Source organism: Dipodomys merriami, unplaced genomic scaffold (genome assembly GCF_024711535.1).
Source record: "Dipodomys merriami isolate MVZ:Mamm:240054 unplaced genomic scaffold, mDipMer1.0.p SCAF_17, whole genome shotgun sequence".
NCBI classification, from domain to species: Eukaryota; Metazoa; Chordata; class Mammalia; order Rodentia; family Heteromyidae; genus Dipodomys; species Dipodomys merriami.
In genome coordinates, this window is record NW_027203048.1 from 26,399,041 (window position 1) to 26,423,950 (window position 24,910).

General features: G+C 42.9%; 2 protein-coding genes across 3 annotated transcripts in view; both read left to right on the forward strand.

Annotated features, from left to right (window-relative positions):
• The window catches only part of Ppp1r21 (protein phosphatase 1 regulatory subunit 21), a 67,015-nt gene extending 57,373 nt beyond the window's left edge, over window positions 1-9,642 (forward strand). The window contains exons 20-22 of one of the 2 annotated variants that reach the window (XM_070025556.1): window positions 4,830-4,928; window positions 6,396-6,524; window positions 8,911-9,642. In XM_070025556.1, the coding sequence (XP_069881657.1) occupies window positions 4,830-4,928; window positions 6,396-6,524; window positions 8,911-8,940 (258 nt within the window). In that variant the 3' untranslated portion in view covers window positions 8,941-9,642. The remainder of the gene's footprint in view (window positions 1-4,829; window positions 4,929-6,395; window positions 6,525-8,910) is intronic. The other variant, XM_070025557.1, reaches the window with a different exon arrangement.
• Window positions 9,643-17,542: 7,900 nt separating this feature from the next.
• Ston1 (stonin 1) overlaps window positions 17,543-24,910 on the forward strand; it is a 120,371-nt gene continuing 113,003 nt past the window's right edge. The window contains exon 1 of the mRNA XM_070025558.1: window positions 17,543-17,601. The gene's annotated coding sequence lies outside the window, so the exon portion shown is untranslated. The remainder of the gene's footprint in view (window positions 17,602-24,910) is intronic.

A 24,910-nucleotide genomic window follows, 5' to 3' on the forward strand; every position in this document is an offset into this window, starting at 1 on the left:
ATTGATTTCTGGGTCAGTGACCCAGACTTGCGTTGTCTTCATGGGGGCCTTGCTTGACTCTCTCCCACTTGGTCAGGTGCAGGGCTAACTAAGCACAGAGTAGGTATTTGGTTAATAGGAAATGGTTGATTTGATTGGCTTATGTGCCCTGAAATTGTTTTGAAAAATAAAATGAGTAGCCAGGGAATTTTCAAGAGACTTGCTTATTTTAGTGAATGTATTCAGTCCATCTGTGACACAGGAATTTTGAGATTGCTTAGTTTTTTCTCATTTGTAAACAGGAAGTGGTGACCTCTTATTTGACTTTACTGGAATGGACAGGCTAAGTGCCTGGTGTCCACACCACGATCACATGAGTCTCGTCAGCACCTTCCCCTGGGTCTCAGTGCCCCTGCAGAAAGTCTGGGGTCTGTTTTATTGCACACTCTCTTTGAACAAGAGTGTGAAATAGAACTTTTTTATTTTTCATCTGCTCTGGCTCTGGATGGTTTCCAGAGAAAACAGCTGTGCTGTCCCCTGTAACCTAGAGTGGGATTTATAAAGCTTTTATTGCGCCCATAAGGTGATGTTTAATGAAGGACTTCAAGCACTAGGACTGTGTTGGGCAGGAAAGTGCATGAGACTCTTGTCTCCAATTAGCCAGCAAAACGCTGGAAGTGGAGTGGAGCTTTGGCTCTAGTGGTAGAGTGCCAACCTTGAGAGCACACACACACACACACACGCACGCACGCACGCGCGCGCGCGAAGATCTAAGACTCATGGTTAGAAGCCACTGGTAACTTCTTTTTTTCCTGAGAGGAAAAGGTTTTAGCTTGTGCTTTACTTATTTTTTTTAACTTGCCACTTTTTTATTTATTTATTTTCATTTTACTTTATTGTTATTTTAAAGGTGATATACAGAGGGGTTATAGTTACATAAGTCTGGTAAAGAGTACATTTCTTTTTGAACAGGGTCACCTCTTTCCTCATTTTCTCCCAGTTTTTCCCTCCTGACCCCCTCCCCCACAAGGTGTATAGTTCAATATAGTGCATAGTGAGTATTACTGTTGGATTTGTTCACCCTTTCTCCCACCATTTCTGTGTTCTTCCTTACCCTCCCCCAAACAGATAAACACATACAAAACAAAATGTACAGAAATAAAATCAGTGACAAAAATAAAATCAGTGAAAAAATACAAGAAGCAAAATAATGTTAGACCTCTTCTTGGAGTTCATTTTGATAAATATCATTTTATATGATCATATGCACATAGCTATTGAGCCTTTGTGATCTTCTCCTAAGAATATCCTCACTGTGTGAATTTTTAGAGTCCTGTTTAATTTATCATGTCCAAGTATAGTTTTTTGTGTTTTGGTTTTGGTTTTGTTTGTTTCTTTTGTCAGTTGTGGGACTTGAACTCTGGGCCTGGGCACTATCCCTCAGCATTTCAGTTCAAGGCAAGCACTCTACCACTTGAGCCACAGCACCACTTCCAGTTTTCTAGTGGATAATTGGAGATAAAAGACTCACTGACTGGGCTGGGAAGGTGGCTCAGTGGTAGAGCGTTTGCCTTGTATGCATGAGGCCCTGGGTTCGATTCCTCAGCACCACATAAGAAAAAAGCCGGAAGTGGCGCTGTGGCTCAAGTGGTAGAGCAGTAGCCTTGAGCTGAAGAGCTGAGGGACAGCGCCCAGGCCCAGAGTTCAGACCCCAGGACTGGACCCCCCCAAAAAATAAAAAAATAAAAAAGACTCACTGACTTTCCTCCCTGGGCTGGCTTTGAACAATAATCCTCAGATCTCAGTCTCCTGAGTAGCTAGGATTACAGGTGTGAGCCACCAGTGCCTGGCTTAGTTTTTTTTTATTTTTGTTTCTTTGTTTTTTGTCTTTTACCATCCATTATGTTTACTTGTAGATTTATAGGCACATTGTAATTACTACAGATGAGGGAAACCATGCAACCTATGTTTCTTTGGCTGGCTTAGTTTGCTTAATATGATTTTTTCCAAGTCTTTCCATTTCTTTATGCATGGGTCAATATCTTTCTGATGGAAGCATAGAAATCATACATATATATATTATATATATATATATATGTATATATATATATATATATATCACATTTTCTTGATCCATTCATTCACTGAGGGGCATCTGGGTTGATTCCATATTTTGGCTATGGTAAACAATGGTGCACTGAACGTGGTTGTTCTGTTGGCTTTAGTGTGGCCTTGTTTGTGGTCTGTTGGATAAATGCCCAACAGTGGGATTGCTAGGTCATAGGGAAGCTCTATATTTAGTCTTTTGAGGAACCTCCATGTTGCTTTCCAGAGTGGTTGAACAAGTTTACATTCTCACCAACAGTGTAGTAGTTGTTCTCTTTTGGCCACATCCTAACCAGCATCTGTTATTGTTAATTTTCTTGATAATGACCATTCTATCTGGGGTGAGATGGAATCTCAATGTTGTTTTGATTTGCATTTCTTTTGTGGCTAAGAGATATTGAACATTTCTTCATATGTCTATTGGTCATTCTTCTTGTGAGAAGTCTCTCTTTACGTCTTTAACCCATTTATTAATTGGGCTGTTGTTTCTTTGAGGGTTTATTTTTGGGAGGTTTAATTTTTTGAGCTCTAAGTATATTTTAGATATGAGCTCTATGTATATTTAGATATGAGGCCTTTGTCTGATGCATAGCTAGTGAAAATCTCCCTTTCTGTATGCTTTCTTTTTATCTTGCTAGCTATGTCCTTTGCCATGCAGAAACTCTTCCGTTTGATGCAGTCCCATTTATCCAGTCTTTCTTTGATTTGTTGTGATTTTGGATCTTTATTTAGGAAGTTTTAACCTGTGCTTAGGGGCCCTAGTGTTTCCCATCCTGTAATATTTTTATGGTATCTGGCCTTGCATTGATTTTGGTGTAGGGTGATATATAAGAATCAAATTTCAGTTTTCTGCATGTGTATAGTCAATTTTGCCAGCATCATTTATTGAAGAGGCTGTCTTTCCTGTGTTTTTGGCTCCCTTATCAGATATTAGGTGGCTATACGTGTGTGGGTTTATTTCTGGGACTTCTTTTCTGTTCCATTGGTCCTTAGGCCGATTCTTGTGCCAGTACCAAGCTGTTTGTAATAGAGTTTGAAATTTGATATTGATAATCCTCTAGCACTTTTTTCTGCTAAGGATTGTTTTTGCTATTTGGGGTCTTTTTTCATATGAATTTTTGGATTGCTTTCTCTCTGTCATTGAAAACGCTGTTGGGATTTTGATGGGTATTGCCTTGAGTTTTTAATTATTTCCTAATGTTACTCCTTTCAATCCAGGAGCATGTAGGTTTTTTTCTATTTCTTTAATTCTGCTTCAATTTCCTTGTTCAGATTTGTTGTTGTTGGTGGTGGTGGTCATGGAACTTGAGCTCTGGGCCTGGGCACTGTCCTTGCGCTTTTCAGCTCAAGGCCAAGGCGAGCGCTCTGCCGCTTGCGCCATAGCGCCACTTCCGGTTTTCTAGTGGGTTTTTATTGGAGGTAAAAAGTCTCATGGAGTTTCCTGCCCGGGCTGGCTTTGAACAGCGATGCTCAGATCTCAGCCTCCTGGGTGGCTAGGATTACAGGCGTGAGCTACCGGTATCTGGCTCTTCTTTGTTCAGATTTTTAAAGTTTTGATAATAGAGGTCCTTCACATTTTTGGTTAATTCCTAGGTATTTCATTTTATTTTTTTTTGAGGCTGTTACACATGGAGTTGCTTTCTTGATTTCAGTCTCCATCTTCTTACTGTTGGCATACAGAAAAGCTACTGATTTGGGGCGGTTAATTTTATATCCTGTATTTTGCCAAAGTTTCAGATCAACTCATGTAAATTGGAGGAGGAATCTATAGGGTTCTTTAAATACAGGATCATGACATCTGCAAAGAGGGACAGTTTTACTTCTAACTTCCCTGTTTGGATCTCTGTTATGTTTTTCTCTTTCCTTGTTGCTCTTGTAGGAATAATTCCAGTACTATATTGAAGAGGAGTGTAGATAGTGGACATCCTTGTCTCATTCCTGATTTTAGAGGAAATGGTTTTGACTTTTCACCATTAAGTATAATACTGGCTGGTTTGTTATCTATAGCCTGTATTATATTGAGGAATGTTCCATGGATTCCTAGCTTCTCCAGAACTTTTATCATAAAGGGGTGTTGGAGCTTGTCAAATGATTTTTCTGCATCTATTGAAATGATCCTGCGGTTCTTATCCTCGCTCCTATTGATGTATTGAATTACATTAATTAACTTACATATAATCAACCAGCTTTGCATCCCTGGAGTGAATCCCGTTTGACTATAATATATGATTTTTTTTTGGTTTGTTGTTGAATTCAGTTGGCCAGAATTTCATTGAGAAGTTTTGCATCGATGCTATCAAGGAGATGGGTCTGTAGTTATCTTTCTTTGATGAATCTCTCCTAATTGATTTGGGGCTGAGGATTATGCTGGCTTCATAGAATGAGTTTGGTAGTGACACTGATCACTTTGGAAATGAACACATCCTTTTCATCTGTCTTAAGTACAAATGAATGCTGAGTAAATGGAGAATGTTCTTATGGTTTTGTAACCACTGGTCATTAGACTAGAGCTAGGGAAAAACACTGATGAGCTTGAACTGCTGGACATTTTTTACTTTACTAAAATGATGAGGTAGGTCCACAGCTTTCTTCTAAACAGTACTTATAGGTACTCAAGAAATATTGATGGAATGGATGGATGGATGGCTTTTGCTCTGGGGATCAAATTCTGGTAACTTTCTCTGAAACAGAATTTGTTTTAGACAATGCTGCTTCTACAAGTAGAATTTTTTTCTCACTTACAGTGCCGAGCACTCTCTAAAAGACTAGCGTTAGCTGAGAAGTCTAAGGAGGCACTGACAGAGGAGATGAAAATGGCCAGTCAGAACATCAGCAGACTGCAGGTGAGTTCATGAGTGTTACCTGCAAAGGTAGTGTTTTATCATGGGACGTTCTTGGGAAGCAAAGTCAACTTTTCCTTTCAGAAAAGTAGTGGTACCTTGGGATTGTTTCTAACACATTTATAAGATTATTTCTTTGTTGCTTTGTGTGTCCCTCCTCCACAGTATAACCCCTGCTTTCACGAACTTTACAACTTTAGTGTGTGGCGGGGGGAGGATGGGAAGGAATGGGAAGGGGAAACAAAGGAGGAGGCTACAATGCTTGATAAGAAATGTACTCATTATCTTGCCCATGTAATTGTAACCTCTCTGTACAGTATTTTCACAATAAAAAAAAAAAAGAAAAGAAAAGTAGTGGTACCTGCATTTTTTTCTAACCACTTTTTTTTTAATACTTTTTTATTGTAAAAATACTGTACAGAGGGGTTACAGTTACATGAGCCAGGTAATGAGTACATTTCCTATCAAGCATTGTTACCTCCTTTGTTTTTCCCCTCCCATTCCCTCCCACCTCCACAACTACCCTCCCCCTCTTCCCTTCCCCTCCCCCAATTAGAGAAGTGTATATACAAGATGCAGGACACTGACATCAAATACAGTGAAAACCGGGTCTGACCACTTTATTTCTATCTCATTTTAAAGTAAAAATTACTTTTATCAGTTCAAGAGTGGTTGTCTTATTTGCTTTCCCTCCTGACTTGATCTTTATTTTTAAATTTTCTTATAGTCAACACTTTAAAAAAATTATATTTATTTAAAATTCTCTGTTTTTCTTCTTTTTTATTAAATAAACAGCAGTTTGCTGTACACATTATTCTGTTCTTTCTCTTCTCTAGTTCATATAACTGCCACAAATTAAAAGATGGGGATGTACAAATATTCCTTCTTCCTTGCCCTGTTTTAAATTAGCCTTGTTTTTCAAGAAGCTCCTGTTATCATAAATATAGGTTCTATGCAGGCACAGGAAAACCCAGTCATATAGCACTGCCCAGCACCTCCTTGTTTCAGATTACTTTCTCCAGTTGGTTAGGAGCACAAGATCAGATCTGCAGGGCTGATGGGAGTGGGAAAGGTGGAAGGAAAGAAGAATGTGCCTTCCAGGGTGAAAGCTGTGAGTCAAAGAGCTATGAGCTGGGGCCAATGTGAAGCCACCTCATGCAAGGCATGGGGAAGAGGAGGGGATTTGGAAGCATCACTCAGCTTTTTCTGATGATTTTATACCCTGCATAGATTGTATGTCTTACACTTTTACATAGAAATTATTAACATATGTTGAATATGGAAACTTTTTTCCCACATTACTCTCAACTTTGTTCCCCTGTGCACTAGCTTTCATGTTAGTTGACCAACTTGGCCATCTTGCTAAGTTGCTTTTCCAAATTATTGTAATAATTAATCATTTAAAAAGCTTTAGAGTGCTGTGACTAGCTGGGCTTTGGGTTTTCTCCTTTCTTTTCCTTTGCTCTATAGGATGAGCTGACTACTACCAAGAGGAGTTATGAGGATCAATTAAGTATGATGAGTGACCACCTGTGCAGCATGAATGAGACACTGTCCAAACAGAGAGAAGAGATTGACACGCTCAAGATGGCCAGTAAGGTAGGTCAGGTGAGGTTGGTGTTTAATATGGTCCATGAATGATAATGCATTGTTAGGCATTCTGAAAGCTGAAGGTTATTAGATTTAAAGTGCTTGTGAATCATTTTCCTTAATGTCAATTGTCCTGTCCAGAAGGAGAATTAAGTTTCTTTGGCTAAGTTATAAGCCGAGGCTTTAATGCTGTGTCTGGTGCTTTTTTGGCATTTCTGTTACTCTTGTATAGCTGGGAGGGGGTGTCACAGAGGGTTTTAAAAGAGGGACTGCTCTTTGTTTATACAAGAGTCTAAATGGTGTCAGAATGACTTTTAGTGAATTCTCTTGACTAGCCATATAATTTAGGAATGTCTTTCTTACCTTTTAATTCCAGAGATCTCCTTTCTTTTAATTTCTCAAAGCCTCTCCTTGTCCCTAGCTATTGTGTAATATGTCAGGTTGGAATGCATAGCCACAAACCATGTCTCTCTTACTGGATGGTCATGTGTTATTCTTTTGCCACGAAGGTAGGCTTCAGGGGACCAGGGATTCGGTTCTGTGTGTCACCTCAGATGCTTAGCACATTTCAGTGACTCAGACAATATTGTACCACAAACATCTAGCATTTGCTAGCTCCAGCTTGTTCTCTGAGATCTGCTATTACCGCTTACCGATTCTGCAGGCATTTATTGAGTTTCTGCTGCATGCCCTGGAAAAGAAGTGGAAATGAATAAACCAGAGTTCGGTTTTAGCATTAGCAGTGATCTGCTCAGTTGGAGCCTCCTTAGAAAATTGTTTGTTAATACACTGGAGACTGCATTGTATAACTATGTCTTTTGGTAGTCTTCTGATAGTCCTTCACCACTTGCCACTTAGGAAGGGCGGGGGTCTCTGATGCTTGTCTAGGCTATTTCTGTGATGACCATAACAGCTAACACAGCAGATGGGGGCTCTTTGGTTACTTTGGCTTCAGGAAAGTTGAGCTGCAGCTCAACTGAAGTATGGGCTGGTCCTCCTGAAGATTGCCTCATGTTGTCTTCTTGATATTCTAACAGGCAGTATAACTCACTGTTACGTTCCTAATAATGGCTGAGTCAAGAAGATAGGTGGTATGTTCAAGGTGTAATTGAATTATAGCTACTTCAGAAGTTAGGGAATTTTCAAGTTTTCCTAAAGTTTTTTTTTTAATGTGTTCCTTAAAATACTTGCATTAAGAAAACTGAGTTAAGAGACTACTTTTCAGTTTAGACTTTATATTGATTGCTAATCTGGGGCTTGAACTCAAGGCCTGAATGCCCAGAGTGCTTTTGCTCAGGGTAGGGGCTCTACCACTTTGAGCCACAGCTCCACTCCCAGTTTTCTGGTGGTTAATTGGAGATAAGGATCTTACCAACTTGCCTGCCCAGGCTGGCTATGAACCATGATTCTCAGATTGATCTCAGCCTCTTGAAGATTACAGGTGTGAGCCACCAGCATCTGGTTTGCTCATCTTTCTTTGATTATTCTGTAATCCCTTCCTCTCCTCCATTTATTAGCACTTGATACCATACAGCATCACCTTATGGCTGATTGACATTATCTCCCTCCACTAGATTTGAAGTAAACATCCTCAACCATTTGTTTGCTATTATCTTGCTTCTGGTTTTTAATCTATAGGTATTACCCACTTATAAGAAGAAAGAAGAACTCCTACTCATTTATGAATTCAGTTAGAAACTTTCTAAGAGGGAAAACCACTCCAAAAAGAAGACAAGCTATGCAAAACAAGAAAATCTGGACTTCTGTATTTAAAGAAATTAGAAAAGAGTTAAAATATCTTTCCGCTAACTTGTCCTCAGTCATTTTCTAAGGTTATTTTTGACAGATAATAGTGTCAGTTGAGTATTAGTTAGCCTATATTCAAAATTATTGGGGTAAGCCTACTGGAGTACCCCTGTAATCATAGGACTAAGGAGTCAGAAGCAGAAAGATTGATAGTTGAAAGCTAACCTAGTCTCTGTTGTAAGACCTCATTACAGAAAACAAATGTACACACACACAAAGAACATCAAATGATTTCTGCTGAGATCTCTAAAGGGTGTTTATTTAAACACGGAACATATTTAGGACAATCTATTTTATTCAGCTTCATAAATTTCACATTCCCTGTTTTGGGAACAACATGGGTGTTTGAGGCTTTGATAAATCCCAAACAGGAGCTGCCTTTTTTTTCTTTTTTTCTTTTACTATCACCTACAACAAACTGCTTTGTGATTGTGATGGAAAGTTAACCATGCAAGATTATTGACTTTCTCCCTCTGGGAAGCCTGCATGCCCCAAAGTGAAATAGTCATCAGACAGTTTGGTTAATAAACTATGCGAACTATTTTTCTGGAAGGTTGTGTTCTTATTGCGAATATTTTTCTTTGCACAGGGCAATTCTAAAAAGAACAAGAGTCGATAGTTTACAAATAGCTGGTTGGTGACTGTTCCTTCCAGAGCTGCAAAAACTACAGGGCCGAGACTCTACGTCCAGTGCTGGCAGCCATCGGGCAGCCGGAGTGTTGTTGGACCCAGTAAACTAGTCAGTGTTGAGTATGACCTTGAAACACTTCGGATATATCTGCAAGCAGTAAGGCAAATACAGAATTTGATGTTGACAGTGAAATGGAAAACAATACGTATACCATGGATATCGTAGGTTTCCTTATGCTGTTTTTACTGTGCACTTTTTAAAATTAGGTTTTAATTTGAGTATGTAAGAACAACAAATATTTTGTATATTTTCAAACTCAATTATATGGTAATCGATTTGGTATCTATGGAATAGATATATGTTTCTGGATAAAATGCTTAAATTGTCAAATTGTCTTTACTTCTTACTATAATTGAAAGCAGTCTCCAGATTCTTTTTAAAGATTTGTTCAGATCTCTCCTCCCTTCTCTTCCCACCTTCCCTCCTTCCCCCCTCCTCCTTCAGCCCTGCTCCCCACCCTCTCTCTTCTCTCTGTCTCTCAGAGGGAGTGGGCCTTGCAAACATTAGATCCTGTGGGTTTATTATCATTGTCTTCAGCTCTTCAGTATCCTCTCTGTGTTCAAATAATAGCTAAAGGTATTCATGTCAATAAATTCGTACTTACATCAAACTTTGAGTCGCTTTTTGACAACTTGTTAAAGGACATAAAAACCTATTGAAGTAGGCTTTATAAAAATGTATCAAATCTCAATAGACTTAAATGTAATCTTTCTAATTCCTCCAATTGGAGTAATTGCAGTTAATCCTTTATTAGGCCTCGAGAGCTGCTGAATCACCATACTAAAGTAAGCACCCTAAGCTCTTCCAAGCCAGCTCCCTTATGCTATCTCAGAAACATATCACTTTACTGTTAGGGTCTCTCTTCCCGCATGCCACTCCCCAGGCCCCAAGTAGATTGCACCTCCCTCACTTGCTTGCATAGGCCCCTTTCATTTCTACGTCCAAGTTCTAGATTAGCTGAGAGGTTCTCCAAATCCTTTCCTCCCCTTCCTGCCTATAGCTCTGTGCCCTTTGGTTCTATCTAGGCTATTACCACTCAGCTCCAAGCTATTTTTTTCTGGTTCCTCTGAAAGCCCATCACCAGCGCCAGTTGTGTTCAGCAGAGAGGTCAGGCCTCCCTCAGCCATCTGTCCCACAGAGACTCAGGTTCTTGTGCCTTGTCCTCATGATAGTGAAGGTGTTTGGACCCTGATATGGAAGGATCTCGGTATTAGTTAAGTCCCATTCTACCTGGCCCTTCAGATCACTCCTTTGGCCTTTCATATTGCAGTTCCCTGCCCATTGGCAGACTTCCACCAGCTGAAGGCTGCACCTACAGTTCTGCAACCAAACTTTCCTCATTACCCCTGGGCATGGGCTCCTAAACACTGCAGGGAAACAACCATGCTGTCTACTAGCCCCTGCCAGATATACGTTGTTCATGACAGTCTGATACTGCTCATTCATTTCTATTCCAAGTTTCATTAATGGCTTCACCACCTCTCCAGCCTCACCACCTCAATCCTGGGCTCTGCAATGAAAATCTCATCCTGCCAGCAGTGAGTGCCTCTTTGTTGTGGCACTTGTGCACAGTTCCTATTCTGCATGAAGCTAACCTGTGACCTGTGCTCGCCATTCTACTCCCAGTCCAGGGCTTGGATTTTCACCTTCACATTTTCAGTTTCTCATTTTGTTGGCTCTTCCCCCTCAGTTTCCCAACCACTTGAACATACCCATCCTTTGAAAGTTTGGAGTTGGAAGTTGAGTGGTGGCTCAAGTGGTAGAGCACTAGCCTTGAACAGTGGGCCTTGGGACAGTGCCCAGGCCCTGAGTTCAAGCCCCAGGTCTGGCAGGCATGTGATATACACACACACACACACACCTGGCAGGCATGTGATACACACACACACACACACCTGGCAGGCATGTGATACACACACACACACACACACACACACACACCCCTACACACACACACACACACACACACACACACACACACACACACACACACACACACACACACACACACACACACACACACACACACACACACACACACACACACACACACACACACACACACACACACACACCCCTCCCCAAATAACCTTCCAAATAAAAGTTTAGAGTGTTACTTGGAGGCCAAACTCCTTAAGTTGGAATCTATACTTTTAAATGAGTTTACTTAGCATTTCTGTGCCTCCATTTCCTTATCTTAAAATGGGAATATTAATAGTACCTCATAGAATTTTATGAGGATTAAACAAATTCATATTGTAACTTTTCTACTTGATAAATCTAAAGGTTAATTATTATTAATAAATATTGTTGGTAATGTTACGGTTATTGCTACTTTCTTCCCTCCCTCCCTACCTCCTTTCCTCTCCTTCCTTTCCTCTCCTTCCTTCCCTCCCTCCCTCCCTCCCTCCCTCCCTCCCTCCCTCCCTCCCTCCCTCCCTCCCTCCCTCCTTCCTTCCTTCCTTCCTTCCTTCCTTCCTTCCTTCCTTCCTTCCTTCCTTCCTTCCTTCTTTTTTTTGTTATTGGTCCTAGGGCTGTCCCTGCACTGCTTTTGCTCAAGGCTAGTGCTCTACTAATTGAGCCAGAGCTCCAATTCTGGCTTTTTGGGGGGTTAGTTTATTGGAGATAGGAGTCTTGTGGTGCTGGATGCCAGTGGCTCACGCTGTAATCCTACCTACTTAGGAGGCTGAGATCTGAGGATCATGGTTCAAAACCAGCCTGGGGAAGGAAAGTCCGTGAGACTCTTATCTCCAACTAACCACCAGAAAACCAGAAGTGGATCTGTGGCTCAAGTGCCTTGAGCTGAAGAGCTCAGCGACAGCTTCCAGGCCCAGAGTAAGTCCTACCACGGACAGACAGACAGACAGACAGACAGACAGACACACACACACACACACACACACACACACACAATAGTCTCATGTTCTTTACTGCTCAGGTTGGCTTTGAACCACAATCCTCAGATCTCAACTTCCTGAGTAGCTAGGATTATAGGTGATAGCCACTGGCACCTGGCTCTTTCTTTTCTTTTTATACAAATTCTTTCCATTTTTTCTTCTAGACTGTGGAAGAGTAGTCTATGCTAGATGTCTCAGGAATGCCATTATTTTATCCAGCTTCCCATTCCACATTTCTATGAAAAGTCCTCTACCCTCTTCCAGTCAACTTTTAACTAGCTTTTCAAGCCAATTTAAAGACCTTGGTGCAATGTCATTTGGCTCTTTATTTTTATGTACATATTCAGTGTTACACAGTCTTGCCAGCTACCAAATGAATTTAATATATTTATGCCATGATGATACCCCTTCCTTCTAGTCCTGTAAAACTCTTGAGTCAAGTGGTTCTAAAACACCAACAAAACTCTAAATTTTAACAAAAAACATTAACAAGGCAAAACAAAAAAACAATTTCCTAATCTTCCTCCATGTGTTATGACCTCCTGTTTTAGTGTCTATTTCTAGGTAACACATTGTTCTTGTCTTTATTATCTTCCTCCCTGCCTGACCTCACCACACACATTTTAAACTAGTTACATCAACATTTTGACTAGGCGGTTATTCAGTATTCTTTGTTATGACTATCACATACTAGTTGTGGTAGCTGAGGGTGCGCGTACAACTCTTTGTTTTCCCTGAAATTAGTGAGACTCTATTCCACAAACATAAGATATAACAAGTGAAGTTTCTGGAATCCTTTGGCCTGCTCCAAGCTGTCGTGTTGATCTCTGGGCAGTCAGCCTGGGCATCTCCTCAGTGTCACACTTCCATGCCTGCTCTCATGACATGCCTTTGCAGCACCCTTTTCAAAAATGTCTCCCTCCTGTCTAAGTCTGTGGAAAGTGAAAAACAAGAGGGCAATTCTCAGTTTCACTTGAGACTCTGATAGTCTCACAGAGAGTGAGAGTGAAGTCCACATAGAGTAAAAGTTAAAAAAGGGGGAAAACAAAAGACTTGTCATAAAGTGTGCATTGCTTTCTGGAGAAGGTGGGATTTCCACACCATACCAAAATGATGTTTTCTCATCTTCCCCATATTATGTTGAAAAAAATCACTATTGAAAATTTGGAGGTTAGAAAAGGTATCGAGTCCACCTCTCTATAGATTGCTCATATATAATTGCTCCAGTTCTTATAATCATTGCTTCATGTTCTTATTTCATGTGTATATTAAGATGCGTCAGTAGTGAGGAGATGGGCCTCAAGCCACAGCATGGTTCTTGTATATCATTTGATTTGCCAATACCACCCTCCATTAGACTATTATATGAAGTGCAACCTTTTTTTTTGAGCTGCCCCTGGGGCATTGCACATGGTAGGCATGCCCTCTACCACTGAGCTACTCCTGTGCTCAGTACCAATCACTTTTCAAAGTTGATAAAACTGTACTCTCTATGCTTTAGGAAAGATGATAGAAAATTTCAGTTAAACAAACATAACAACATGACCACTTTAAAGTTCATTACCCATTAAAAAAAAAATCAGCTATAGCATTAGCAAAGAAAAGTGTGAGAAAAACCCCAAACAAACAGGTAAGTGAAGAACCAATTTAAAAAAGCTGCCAAGTGAGTTAGAAACAAAGGCTCCCTCCATTTGACTGGAAGCTTTCTTCATAGTAAAGCTCGCTAGTCAGAAAGACATGCAATTGAGGGTTTTAGGCAGCATTACCTCTGCAAGTGGCTCCCAGGTCTTAAAAGACTTTAAGCTCTTCCATAACTTTCACATAAGATAACAACATAGTTGGCTGCTGATGAGTATGAAAACATCTGAGCCACACTGACAAGGAATAATAGTTTGTTCTGTGTTGGAAGAAGAAGTTTCTGTTCTCGGCTCAGAGCCATGTCCTCAGATACCATAGTGATTAATGGAAAGTCAGTAAGAGGATGCTCTTTGTCTTAAAATTTTTAAGCAGTTTAGTAATTAGTTCCAAATTAGGAAGTTAACTGGCAGTCAAAGCACAGAAGTGGGAAAACTCATTATAGTCCTTGGCAATTGTAGAAATAAAAGGCTAGAGAGCATTGGAACAAATTTTTGTGAGGGGAGGATTAGAACTGACTCTTGTTGAAACATACTCCAGGCTTGTTGTCCTGTTTGCAGATAGAGCAGCCTCAAAAGTTACAGCTTTCATCCTTCCTCAATTAGAACTGAGGAATGAAATATACTTCTGTTGATTTTATCAGGGCCTCTGATTTTCCCACTGTCCTAAAAACCATGGAGTCATGGAATGACCCAGTCAGGGGGACATCTTTTAGGCCCAAGAATAGAAACAGTACAACAAAATGTCAGTCACTTACATCCTGCTAAAAAACTGAAAAATATTCTCACTTCAGCCTTCCTGTCTTTTTCTTTGCTTCTTGTTTTTAGAGTTTGGTTTTTGTTTTGTTTTGCTTTGCTTTTTTTCTTCTTCTATCCCTCCCTTTCCTCCTTTTCTTCTCTCTTACCATTCCTCCTTTTCTCCCTCCCTTTCCTTCTCTCTTTTTTTGGGACAGGGTCTTACTACATAGTCCAAGCTAGCCTCCAAGTCAAGATCCTCCTTCCTCAGCTTCCCAAGTGCTGGGATTACAGACCCATACCACCATTCCCAACCTTTTAGTTGTGTTAAAATGGCAAATCTCATAGATTTTCACATGTCATCTCCCAGCTACAGATGATGTGAAACAAGAGCCATGACAGACTCAGTTCCTCAGCATCTAGCAAAGGGTATCATATTGTATGTAGTAGGTGTTCAATAAATGCTAACTGGATATCTCTTAGGGATCTGGCCTAGGGCTCAACTATAGCCATGGCTGGTGTAGCTCAAGCCATACCTCAGAGTGTCCCATTTTCATGATAAACGACGTGGAATCCTTGGCCATTCTGAACTGATTAAGTGATCACCCCCTAAACATAGTTGATTTCATTGTCATTCTCAGTGAAGATGTGCACTTTCTTTTGATCTCAGAAAATTTCCACTCAAAATATATTAGAATTTCTTCTTGTAAAAGACTTAACAGGAGCATGTCAGATCAGAATGCATGATGCATACAAAATGGAATTTGCACTGTATCACCTTAACTGTTGTTGAAGTCATCTATTGGGATATACATATATTCATATATACATACATGCATATATACACATATGTAATATTTATATTATATATTACATTTATATTTCATTTTATAGAAAATATATAATATATACATACATATAATTGTGTGTGTGTGTGTGCACACGTGTGTGCGCGTGCCAGTGTTAGGGCTTTAACTCAGGGTCTAGTTCCCTTAGCTTTTTTGCTCAAGGCTGGCACTCTACCACTTGTGACATAACTCCACTCTCAGCTTTTTGCAATTAATTGGAGATAAGAGTCTCACAGAAGCCGGGTGCCGGTGGCTCACGCCTGTAATCCTAGCTACTCAGGAGGCTGAGATCTGAGAATCATGGTTCAAAGCTAGCCCAGGCAGGAAAGTCCGTGAGACTCCTATCTCCAATAAACCACTAGAAAACCGGAAGTGGAGCTGTGGCTCAAGTGGTAGAGCGCTCGCCTTGAGCTAAAGAGCGAAGGGACAGCACCCAAGCCCAGAGTTCAAGCACCAAGACCAACCAAAAACAAAACAAGTCTCACAGACTTCTGCCCCAGACTTGGAAAGACAATCTTCAGATCTCACCCTCCTGAGTAGTTAGGTTTATAAGCATGAGTCACTGGTGCTGGCTTATGTTTTTTAAGTACAGTTTTCAAAAAAAAAAAAACAACCCTTACTGTATTTTGGAGTGTTGTGATATAAAGACATCGTAAAGTTTTAGAGAAGAATGTTCCCATCAGTCATTTAGGACCAACCTTGTCCCTCCTCTTGAAGTTATCTAATTGACCCTGACAGCTTCAGCTGACTTGAATTGTGAGGAATTCCATGTCTGCCTCACAGGTCCTATCCATAGACACTTTGAGGACCTCTTGTTTAGCTGTCAGGAAAGCAAATCTTGTTCATGATAAGGAGCATGACGTAGTTGAGGGTCTGCTTTCTGTAGAGCAGAAGAACAGGAAATGAGGACATACTGGCAACTAATGGCTGTGGAGGCCAGGCGCAGCTGTTTACCACCAGGTTTTGATTACAGAAGGACGCTGCATGGAAGGATCCCTTGGAAATCCGTGCTGGAGTTTCAAGAAGTAAATCCAACATGCACACACAAGTGGCGATCTTTGGAGCAAGGCTGAGTCACAGAAGGGACGGTCACTTTTGCAAAAGATAAAATACTTTTCAATCAACTGTAGTTACTTCTTTAGAAAAGTATGGGCTTGTGTGCTTTATGAAGTGCCAGAAGTTTCCAGAAGAGAATTCTTTCACCAGGTGGGCTACCTATTAATCAAGGCTATACTGCTTATTTCAAAGATGACAAAATTGTAAAGGTGCACTCTAAAGTTCAATGGTAATGACTATTTTTCAAGTGTGTGGTTTCCTGTAGGGGCGTACTATAGGAATCGGCTGGGTGCAGGGAACTCTGATCCATAAAAAACATCTGAAAAGTTAGTTCTAGCCTTTTATTTGCCCTCTGCTTTTAACTCAGGGCCTGACACTTGCTAGACAGGCATTATACATACCACTTGTGCCATGTCCCCAGCCTCGGTTTTTGCCGGTTATTTTGGAGATGGGAGCCTAGCCCACGTCTCAATCTTATCTGAGAAGAGCGTCTGCAGGAATTCCGGGGTACCCTTGTGCCTCTGGGAATGTCCGATTCCTTGCTCATCACCTGGGAGGGTAAATGGAGCACCTGAACGCTTGAATCTCTGGGTTTCCGGGCTCTCCAGTTAAAAAACAAGGATACACACCTCAGACGAAGTATTGGACAGAGAATCACCGCGCGGCGCCAACACGGGGAAGGGATGCCCAACGCTCCCCACGTGCCAGGGATACCGGACACCAACAAATCCTTTTGCTTACCATCTTGACTGGATTTCCCATGTTCAGTTTCCTGCCGGAGTCCTCCTCCCCATCCGAACCCTCCTCCCGCCCCCCCCCCCGCCCCCCTTCCCCAGCCTCCCAGGACGGCCAGTTCCCCACACACCCTCCAGGCCGGCTGCCCGGTCTCTGCCCTCCAGGCCAACTCCCTTCGAGTCTCCAGCCGCGCTTCTGTGTCCTTCCAGAGAGGAGTCTTCCCAGTGACCCGCCAGCCCGTCACGGTGCAGGGGCGCGCAGCCATCCGCCTCCCCTCCTCCCGGGAGCGCGCCCTGCCCCGTCCACACAGCTTGGCCCTGGTCTTCGTCCAGGAAGGCAGGTGCTAGCCCGACCCGTGGACGGGGCTGGCCCCGCCGGCCGGCCCTGCACGCCCTTCGCAGGGGTGACAACCCGCTGGTCTGGGGAGGGGGGTCCGGGGACGAAGGGGGCGGACGGTGCGCGCGGGAAGCGAGCGGGGGCCTCGCTCGGGGCCGCGGGTTCGGGGAACGCAGGGCGGGACGGGAAGGTCGGGTCCCGGCGGAGCTGCGGGCGGAGTCCCCGCGCCGAGGCCGCCCCGCCGCGCCACGCCCCTCCGCCCTCCTTCCCTCCCTCCTCCCCCCTCTCCCCCCTCTCCTCCCAGTGTGGACGGCGGCGGCCGCAGTCGGAGCCCCAGCCGCGCTGCCCGTGAGTGACCAGTCCCTCCCCCTCCCGCTGCCAGCACAGACTCCCCGGGAGGCTTGGGGAGCCCCCTCTCCAGGGTGGGGCCACCCCCCCCCAGTTTGCTGGGACTTGAAGGGCGGGGCCGGGGGCGCGGCGCGGACCCCAGGACTCTGGCATCTCCGGGGCGCGCCGCTCTGTGCCGGGTTAGGGTCTCCCCAACTCCCGCCTTCGCTGTCCCAGAGGCGCCCCAGGACTCGGGAGGAAGTGGGGGGGACCCCCTTCTCACCCCTGGGTCCTGACTCTAAAGAAAGAACACTCCCACCGCGGGAGAAAGCATCTGGTCTCGGTGCCGGGGGCCGGCGGGGCTGGGGGCTCGAGCGACCCCGCGTGCACCCACTATCCCCGGCCCCGTCCTGCAGCCATCCCGCGGGGGGGGGGGCAGATCCTCACTTTCTTTCTTGTTTGGACTGCTCTCTCCCAGCCCACCCGCTTCCCCAGAGAGAGCTGAGTGTCCCCCAAGTTTGTCTCCAGCCTTGTGCCCCCTCCCCAAGACTAAGAGCCGCGCTAAGGGCCACAGCTGCAGACACGGCGACCCTCGGCCAAATACTTCCGGCAGAAATGACACGCGCTGGGATTTGGCGTTGGGGATGCTGGAGAAAACTCCTCCTTGGGAGTGTACTGTTCTTGTTGGTTTGTCTCCTCGCTTCTCCTCTCCCTCTCCTCCTCTCCCTCTCCTTCTCTCCCTCTCCACTCCCTTTCCCCTCTCCTCTTCCTCTCCTCTCCCTTTTCCTTTCTTTAGTTTTTGCTCATCCTTTCCTCTTGACCTACGCTTTCTTCTTATAACAACGACACTGGGAGTAGTTTTTTTAATTCTGAAAAGATCTTAGAATGCTTGCTAGAAAATACTGTACACAACTTGGCTTTTGAAAAGTAATGACTTCAGTTCACCCACAGCTGTTCTGGTAGGTTAAAGAGGCTGAGCATAGCTTCTTTCTAGATTACTGCCAATGGGCTGTGACAGCCCCCCCCACCCCCCAAGCTCACACTGATGGCAGGGCTGCCGGGTTTTGGTTTTTGTTTCTGGCATTCCTAGCCTTGTCTGTCCTGCTCCGAGTGCAGGTCTTCCTCTCCTGCTTCTGCTCCCAGTCCATCTTATTCCCCACCCCCTTTCTCACTTTTTCTCTCATTAACCAGAGCTGTGCAAACTAGGCAATGGAAGAGGCTAAAATGAACAGGACTATAAAGAACAAACAGCCTCACTTATTTTAATATGAAGCTGTGGCTTCAACTAAAGTCTCGATTGGGTGGATGAAATGTTCAGTTCATTTGTGTGGTTTTTATGTCAGGTCTTATTATGGTTGAACCAATGTTTCCATGACAGGCCTTGGTTCTCTGGTGCTTTAAAGAGAGCCTGCTAATTCTCGCCTGGGAGGGGACAGATCAAGTCTGGAATCTGGAGGATTATTTTAGGGATTGATCCAGGTTGCTATTGAGAACTCAGAGTCAGTGTCACAGAGAGAGTCCCGAGTGGGATTTATTTCCACACGACCTAGAAGAAAGGCTTTGCTATTGTGAAGTGTGTGAGCAGGATCGCAGGAATGTTAAACTTGTGTGTGTAGCAGGACATAGTTCTTAAGAACTTTAGCCATTGCCCTGCATAGGCATAGACACATGGTTAAGATGGACCTGAGCAGAGTGTATACAACCCATTCAAACAGGCCAAAGTGTTGAAGTGAATATTGCTGGAAATACAAGAGCTTATTTTTTTTTTAATATGATTCACTTGTGTTTGACAGCTCTGCATTAATATGAATCAGCAAGGGTTGACTGTGGTTTCAAAGCATCGTTGGTAAGAAACTGGTATGAACTCCATTCTTGGAAAACCCTCTAGTTTTGAACCTGTTGGCCTTGTTACTTAGAAAAACAATGCCCACTGATAAGAATCTTCAGTCTCTTCCTCTTCCGGAGGATTTTTAATGGTCTATTTTGTGTCCTGGAATTCAGCTTTACCATAGTTTGGAGAAAAACCTCCTTTCTGTCTTGTTTAGCTTTTGTACTGTTTGGGGGAGGAATCTTGTTACAGTGGATGGTTTTGCCAGGCCTCCATTATCAGGTTTTGCTCAGGAGCCTCAGGGTAGGCTGGTTTAGATGCTGGGGACCCTCATGAATGCCACAAGGGGTGTTTGACCTAAGGAACAAGTAGTCTCGATGGTAGGGTAGAAGCTCCATCTCTAAAGTCTGCTGTCATCTAGCTGTGTTAGGTGAGTTGGAAATTCATAGTCATGAAGTATGGTGCCTACAGAGGGGGAGGAGGGTAGAAGAAAAATAACTCCAAGGAACAACATGTTGTATGAGAATACTGAACTGCATTGGCCTGCTTAGAATTTAGAAAAGCAAGTTATCGATGAGAAAGCATCCAAAATATTGGATTGGTCTGTATATTGGAGTAGATGATGGGATTATAGATGCTTTTGATTTTCTTCATACTTACTTGTATTCCTAACTTTGCAACAGTAATAGCTCACATTGACTTATGTATGGTATTTCATTTAAAAATTCTTTGAGGTAAATATTATTATTTTCTCTATGGTGATTCAGAAAGTAGGATTAGAGGAGTAACTTGCCTAAGGCCACACAGCTACTAAGTGCTGGACTTATTCCTTGAATCTGGACAGTGGCTACAATGTATGGATCTCAACCACTGCCGTCGGCTGTCCTGCACATGCTTTATTATTATTGCTGTTATTGCTATTATTATTATTATAAAAGGAAAGAGTAGGTAGGAGGAAAGGAAAAATATTTATGCTTTAAAAAGAACTGTTATTTTGCTGAGTGTGCTCGTAGCACTGGTGAGGATCAAGTTCTCATCCAGCTTGGCTACATGGTGAGGCCTTGTTTCAAAACAAACAAAGCATAAATATTGTGATTAACTATAAAATGCCTCTCCCTCCTATCTCTCTGGTCTCCCACTGTTGCTTGTGTTTGGAAGTCTGCAAGAATTGTTCTAGACTTTGAAGAGCTCATGTTTCTTTGGAAACCAGCTCTGACCAGAAGTCTTCATGGAAGCTCACTAGCCAGACTGGAGTTCCAGGAACCCCATAGGCGGAGCAGTCTCAGTACAAGGTAAAATTCAAAAAGCAGGTCAGGCCAATTATTTCTTCAGAGCCATGTCTGTATGGGCTATCAGGTAATTGTGCTGGGTAGAAAGACTGAAGAGGGCAGGAAGTGGCCAAATACCCTTTAACTGTATACTAATGGAATGTCAGGATTGGTATTTACCATGGAGTAAGAGAAAAGGTTTCTTAATACTATCATGAAAGAAAAATAATAAAAAAAATTTGGTGGGGGGTGCTGGCTCTGTGGGTGATCTCATGTACTAGGAAAGCTGGCTGATTTAGAGGAGGTGGAGATATTCAGGGTGATCCTTGGGATACACTGGGAAGAAATATCTATACCCCATATGCCATGTTTCCCATAGACAGCCAAGCTCTCTGGGCCAACCTTATCCATATTGTACCTGGCATCTGCTGAATACCAGTTTTCCTTAAACACCTGGTCAAACATGTATTTTAAGAAGGAGGCTTTTATGCTTCCATTCCTCAAGGAAGAGGCTTTGGAAGGCTGATATTTCTGAATGATAGCCAGCCACATCCTTGCTGAAAAAAAAAAAATAAGATCAAGGACAAGATATCTTCCAAACTACCACACTCACTCCAGTGCCCCTGAACTTGTGCTTATTTAACCATATGAAAACCTTTCTGGTCTGAGTGCTGTCTCAGGTTTTATGGATGCTATTCCTTTTCTCATCAGAGCCAACTTAGGAGCCTACTTTGAGCGTGGGTATAGGATGTTGTGACCTTTATTCACTCATTTATCCACTCATTCTACAGTACTTGGAATAGAACCCAGGACCTTGTGTGTGCCAGGCAGGCTCTCTAACTGGAGCCATGCCCCCTGTTTGTGTTGTTGGTCTTTGAGATAGGATCTCAATAACTTATCAGACTGGCCTCAACCTCAGAATTTGGTCTCCACCTCCCAAGTAGCTGGAATTATAGGTAAGCCCCACCACAATTATTTGTGAATTTTTCTTTTGAGTTTTTATGATGACTTATTTTTACTATGTTTATGTATTCCTCAGGAGTTGCTTTCTATGGCAATCCTGTGGCCCTCAGAGTATTAGTATGCCCTAATGGAGTAATTTCATGTTCATTCTTCTGCTGATGCTCTCTGGGTCCATTCCAAATTCACCTTTAAGTCTCTGCCTGTGCTGTGAGGCTGGCTTTCCCAGATTTTGTAGGTCTCTCCTTTCGTCCTCTTTGTCATGCAAATGGCAAACATTGTTTGTTGTTTTTTTGGATTGGTAAATGTTGTTCCTCCAGACCTTCATCACCTCCAGCTTTGGGCAAACGCTCACAGCATCACCTGTACTCTGTTCACCTCAGGCACTGCCTTTAACGCTCCACCTGCCATTCTGGCCTCTCTGTGCTGGGTTTCCCCCGGAGCCCAGTGGCTGCAGCTTTCACTCATTGGTCTCACTTAGTGGGCTGCCCTCTTCTAGACTGACCTGCAGGTTTCTATTATATCTTCGTTGGAGTTGTGTTTAAGTGTTTTGAAGTATTGGAATTAATTAGGAAGGGTAATTGTGAGCTTTGTTTTGAAACAGGCTCTCTCTATGTAGCTCAGGCTGGTATTGAACTTTCCATCGGCCTTCCATGGCCTCCAAAGTGCTGGGATGACAGATTTGTGCTATGCTCAGCTACAAGGACTAATTATTATATCAACCCAGCTCACTATAGTAGCTATGTTTTTAATGTAGATTTAGCCATATTAAATCTAGATTATTTATTTCAGCTGCTAACCACTCCCTGCGAAAGCCCCCCTTTTACACCTAGTTATTTATGTTAGCATACATTAATTGTATAAGGGAGTTTTATTGTAACATTTTTATACAATGCGCTCTATCACCACCCTCTTCGCTCTTCCTTACTAACTCCCCCGTTCTAAAACACTTCCACCAGGTTTCATTGTTCCCTTTTCCAACATGCAAACACAGTAACTGTATCCACCCTCATTTTCCCCCTTCATTAGCCCTCCCACTTTCACTGGTGTTAAGCCTATTTTACTTTTCTGTCATGTACAAAAATTGTACCAAGGGGTTTCATCATGGTACTTCAGATGTGCATTTTTTTTTTTTTTGTCAGTCGTGGGGCCTGAACTCTGGGCCTGGGCGCTGTCCCTCAGCTCTTCAGCTCAAGGCGAGCGCTCTACCACTTGAGTGTCAGCCCCACTTCTGGCTTTTTCTGCTTATGTGGTGCTGAGGAATAGAACCCAGGGCCTCAGGCATGCAAGGCAAGCACTCTACCACTGAGCCACCCTCCCAGCCCCAGATGTGCATTTTTATATTTCAATCAGAATCACCCTCTTTTTGTTCTTTCCCTGTCCAACTTCCTATTGATCCACAGTTTTTTATTGCGATTCCTTATGCAGAGTTTGTATGTAGTTTCAATATAGTTTGAAATTGTTCACCTTCTATCTTTTCCCCCCTACTTTCCTTCCCTTTAGTTCCCTCAATAGCCTATCAGAGTAAGTAAGATTTTGACTACTCGTTTTAAAGTTTTACGTTGTGTATGTAAACTAGAATCCAAGTAGGTAAATCCATGAACATTAGCTCCTGGAAGTGAAGTACACGGTTCCCAGGTCAGTATGTCAGAGATGGAGTTGTGTGGAAAGGCTGCTGTTCCCTGGTGTGTGCAGAGATGACCCTCTGTCTGCTGGGCACGCCTGCTCACTGTGTTCTTACTGCAGGCAGGGTGACTGGGGGCCATCGATTCTTTACTTGGAGCTGACACCATTTCTGGGAATGTTGATCAATATCTACAGAGCCTGTTTGCAATTTTTAAGGCAATCCATAAAGATTGCTTTCTCATACTGTAACAAACTGTTCATAATCTTAAGGCAACCAATCAAGCAATAGTCCCTGGCCTTCTCTGGTGCTCAGCTAGTAATGGAAAGTAATAGAAAAGAAATAGATGTTGGAAGCAAACAGAGCAGGATTTTGTGGTTGTTGTTGTTGTTCGTCATGGAGCTTGAACTCAGGGCATGCGTGCTATCCCTGAGCTTTTCTTTTTTTTTTTTTTTAATTTTGGGTCCAGTCGTGGACCTGAACTCTGAGCCTGGGCACTGACCCTCAGCTCTTCAGCTCAAGGCTAGTGCTCTACCACTTGAGCTACAGTGCCACTTCTGGCTTTTTTTTTTTTTTTTTGCTTATGGGTGCTGTGGAATCGAACCCAGGGCCTCAAGCATGCAAGGCAAGCGCTTTACCACTGAGCCACCTTCCCAGCCTCTCCCTGAGCTTTTTTGCTCAAGGATAGCACTCTTATCACTGAGCCACAGCACCACTTTCAATATTCTGGTGATTAATTGGAGATAAGAGTCTCATGGACTTTCCTGCCTGGGTTGGCTTTGAACCATGATCCTCAGATGTCAGTCTCTGGAGCAGCTAAGATTATGAGAATGAGCCATTAGCACCTGGCTCATACCAGGATTTTAATGCAACCTTTGCCACTAGCTAGGTATGTAGCCTTGGACAAGTTATTTAACATCTCCTAGACTGATTTCTTCTGTATATAACAAATCTTCTTCAGTAGGTTGTTTTGAAACCAAGTGAGAAGATAGGAATTAATACCAGTCAAGTGCTGAGCCTATGTTAATGTCCACAAGCTTTATTCTCCTTCCTTTATTTACCTTCCCCTATTCTGATTATTTCAAGGAGGGATTGTTCTCATAGACTTCGGTCGGGGAGAGGCTATGGTTACACCTCCTACTGCCTTCCTCCATCTTGTAGGTGATCAGTTTAGGTTTGTCTTTGATGAGTTTTCTTAAAGCTTTTGTCCAGCCTTTAACTCACCCTTCTGGGTCTTTTTACAGCATAACTGTTATTACTTAAGGACCTTATTCCTCTTGACTAAAAATATCTCTTTGCTTTATTTTGTTGATGCATTTATTCTATTTTGTGTATATGTATATGTATGTATGCGTGTGCTGGTACTGGGGCTGGAACTCAGGACCTGTATCCTGTCTTTTAGCTCTTTTTACCCAAGGCTGGTGGTGCTCTACCACTTAAGCCACAGCTCCACTTCTGGCTGTAGATAAGAGTCTCAAGCACATTCCTGCTGGGGCTGCTTTCCAGCAGTGATTATCAGATCTCAGCTTCTTGAGATACCTAGGATTACAGGCCTGAGCCATGTCACCTAGCTTGCGTTTAACTTTTTAAGGAAATGAAACCATTCATTGTATTATTAAAGTCTATCTGCAACCTGGGACAGTGACAGGA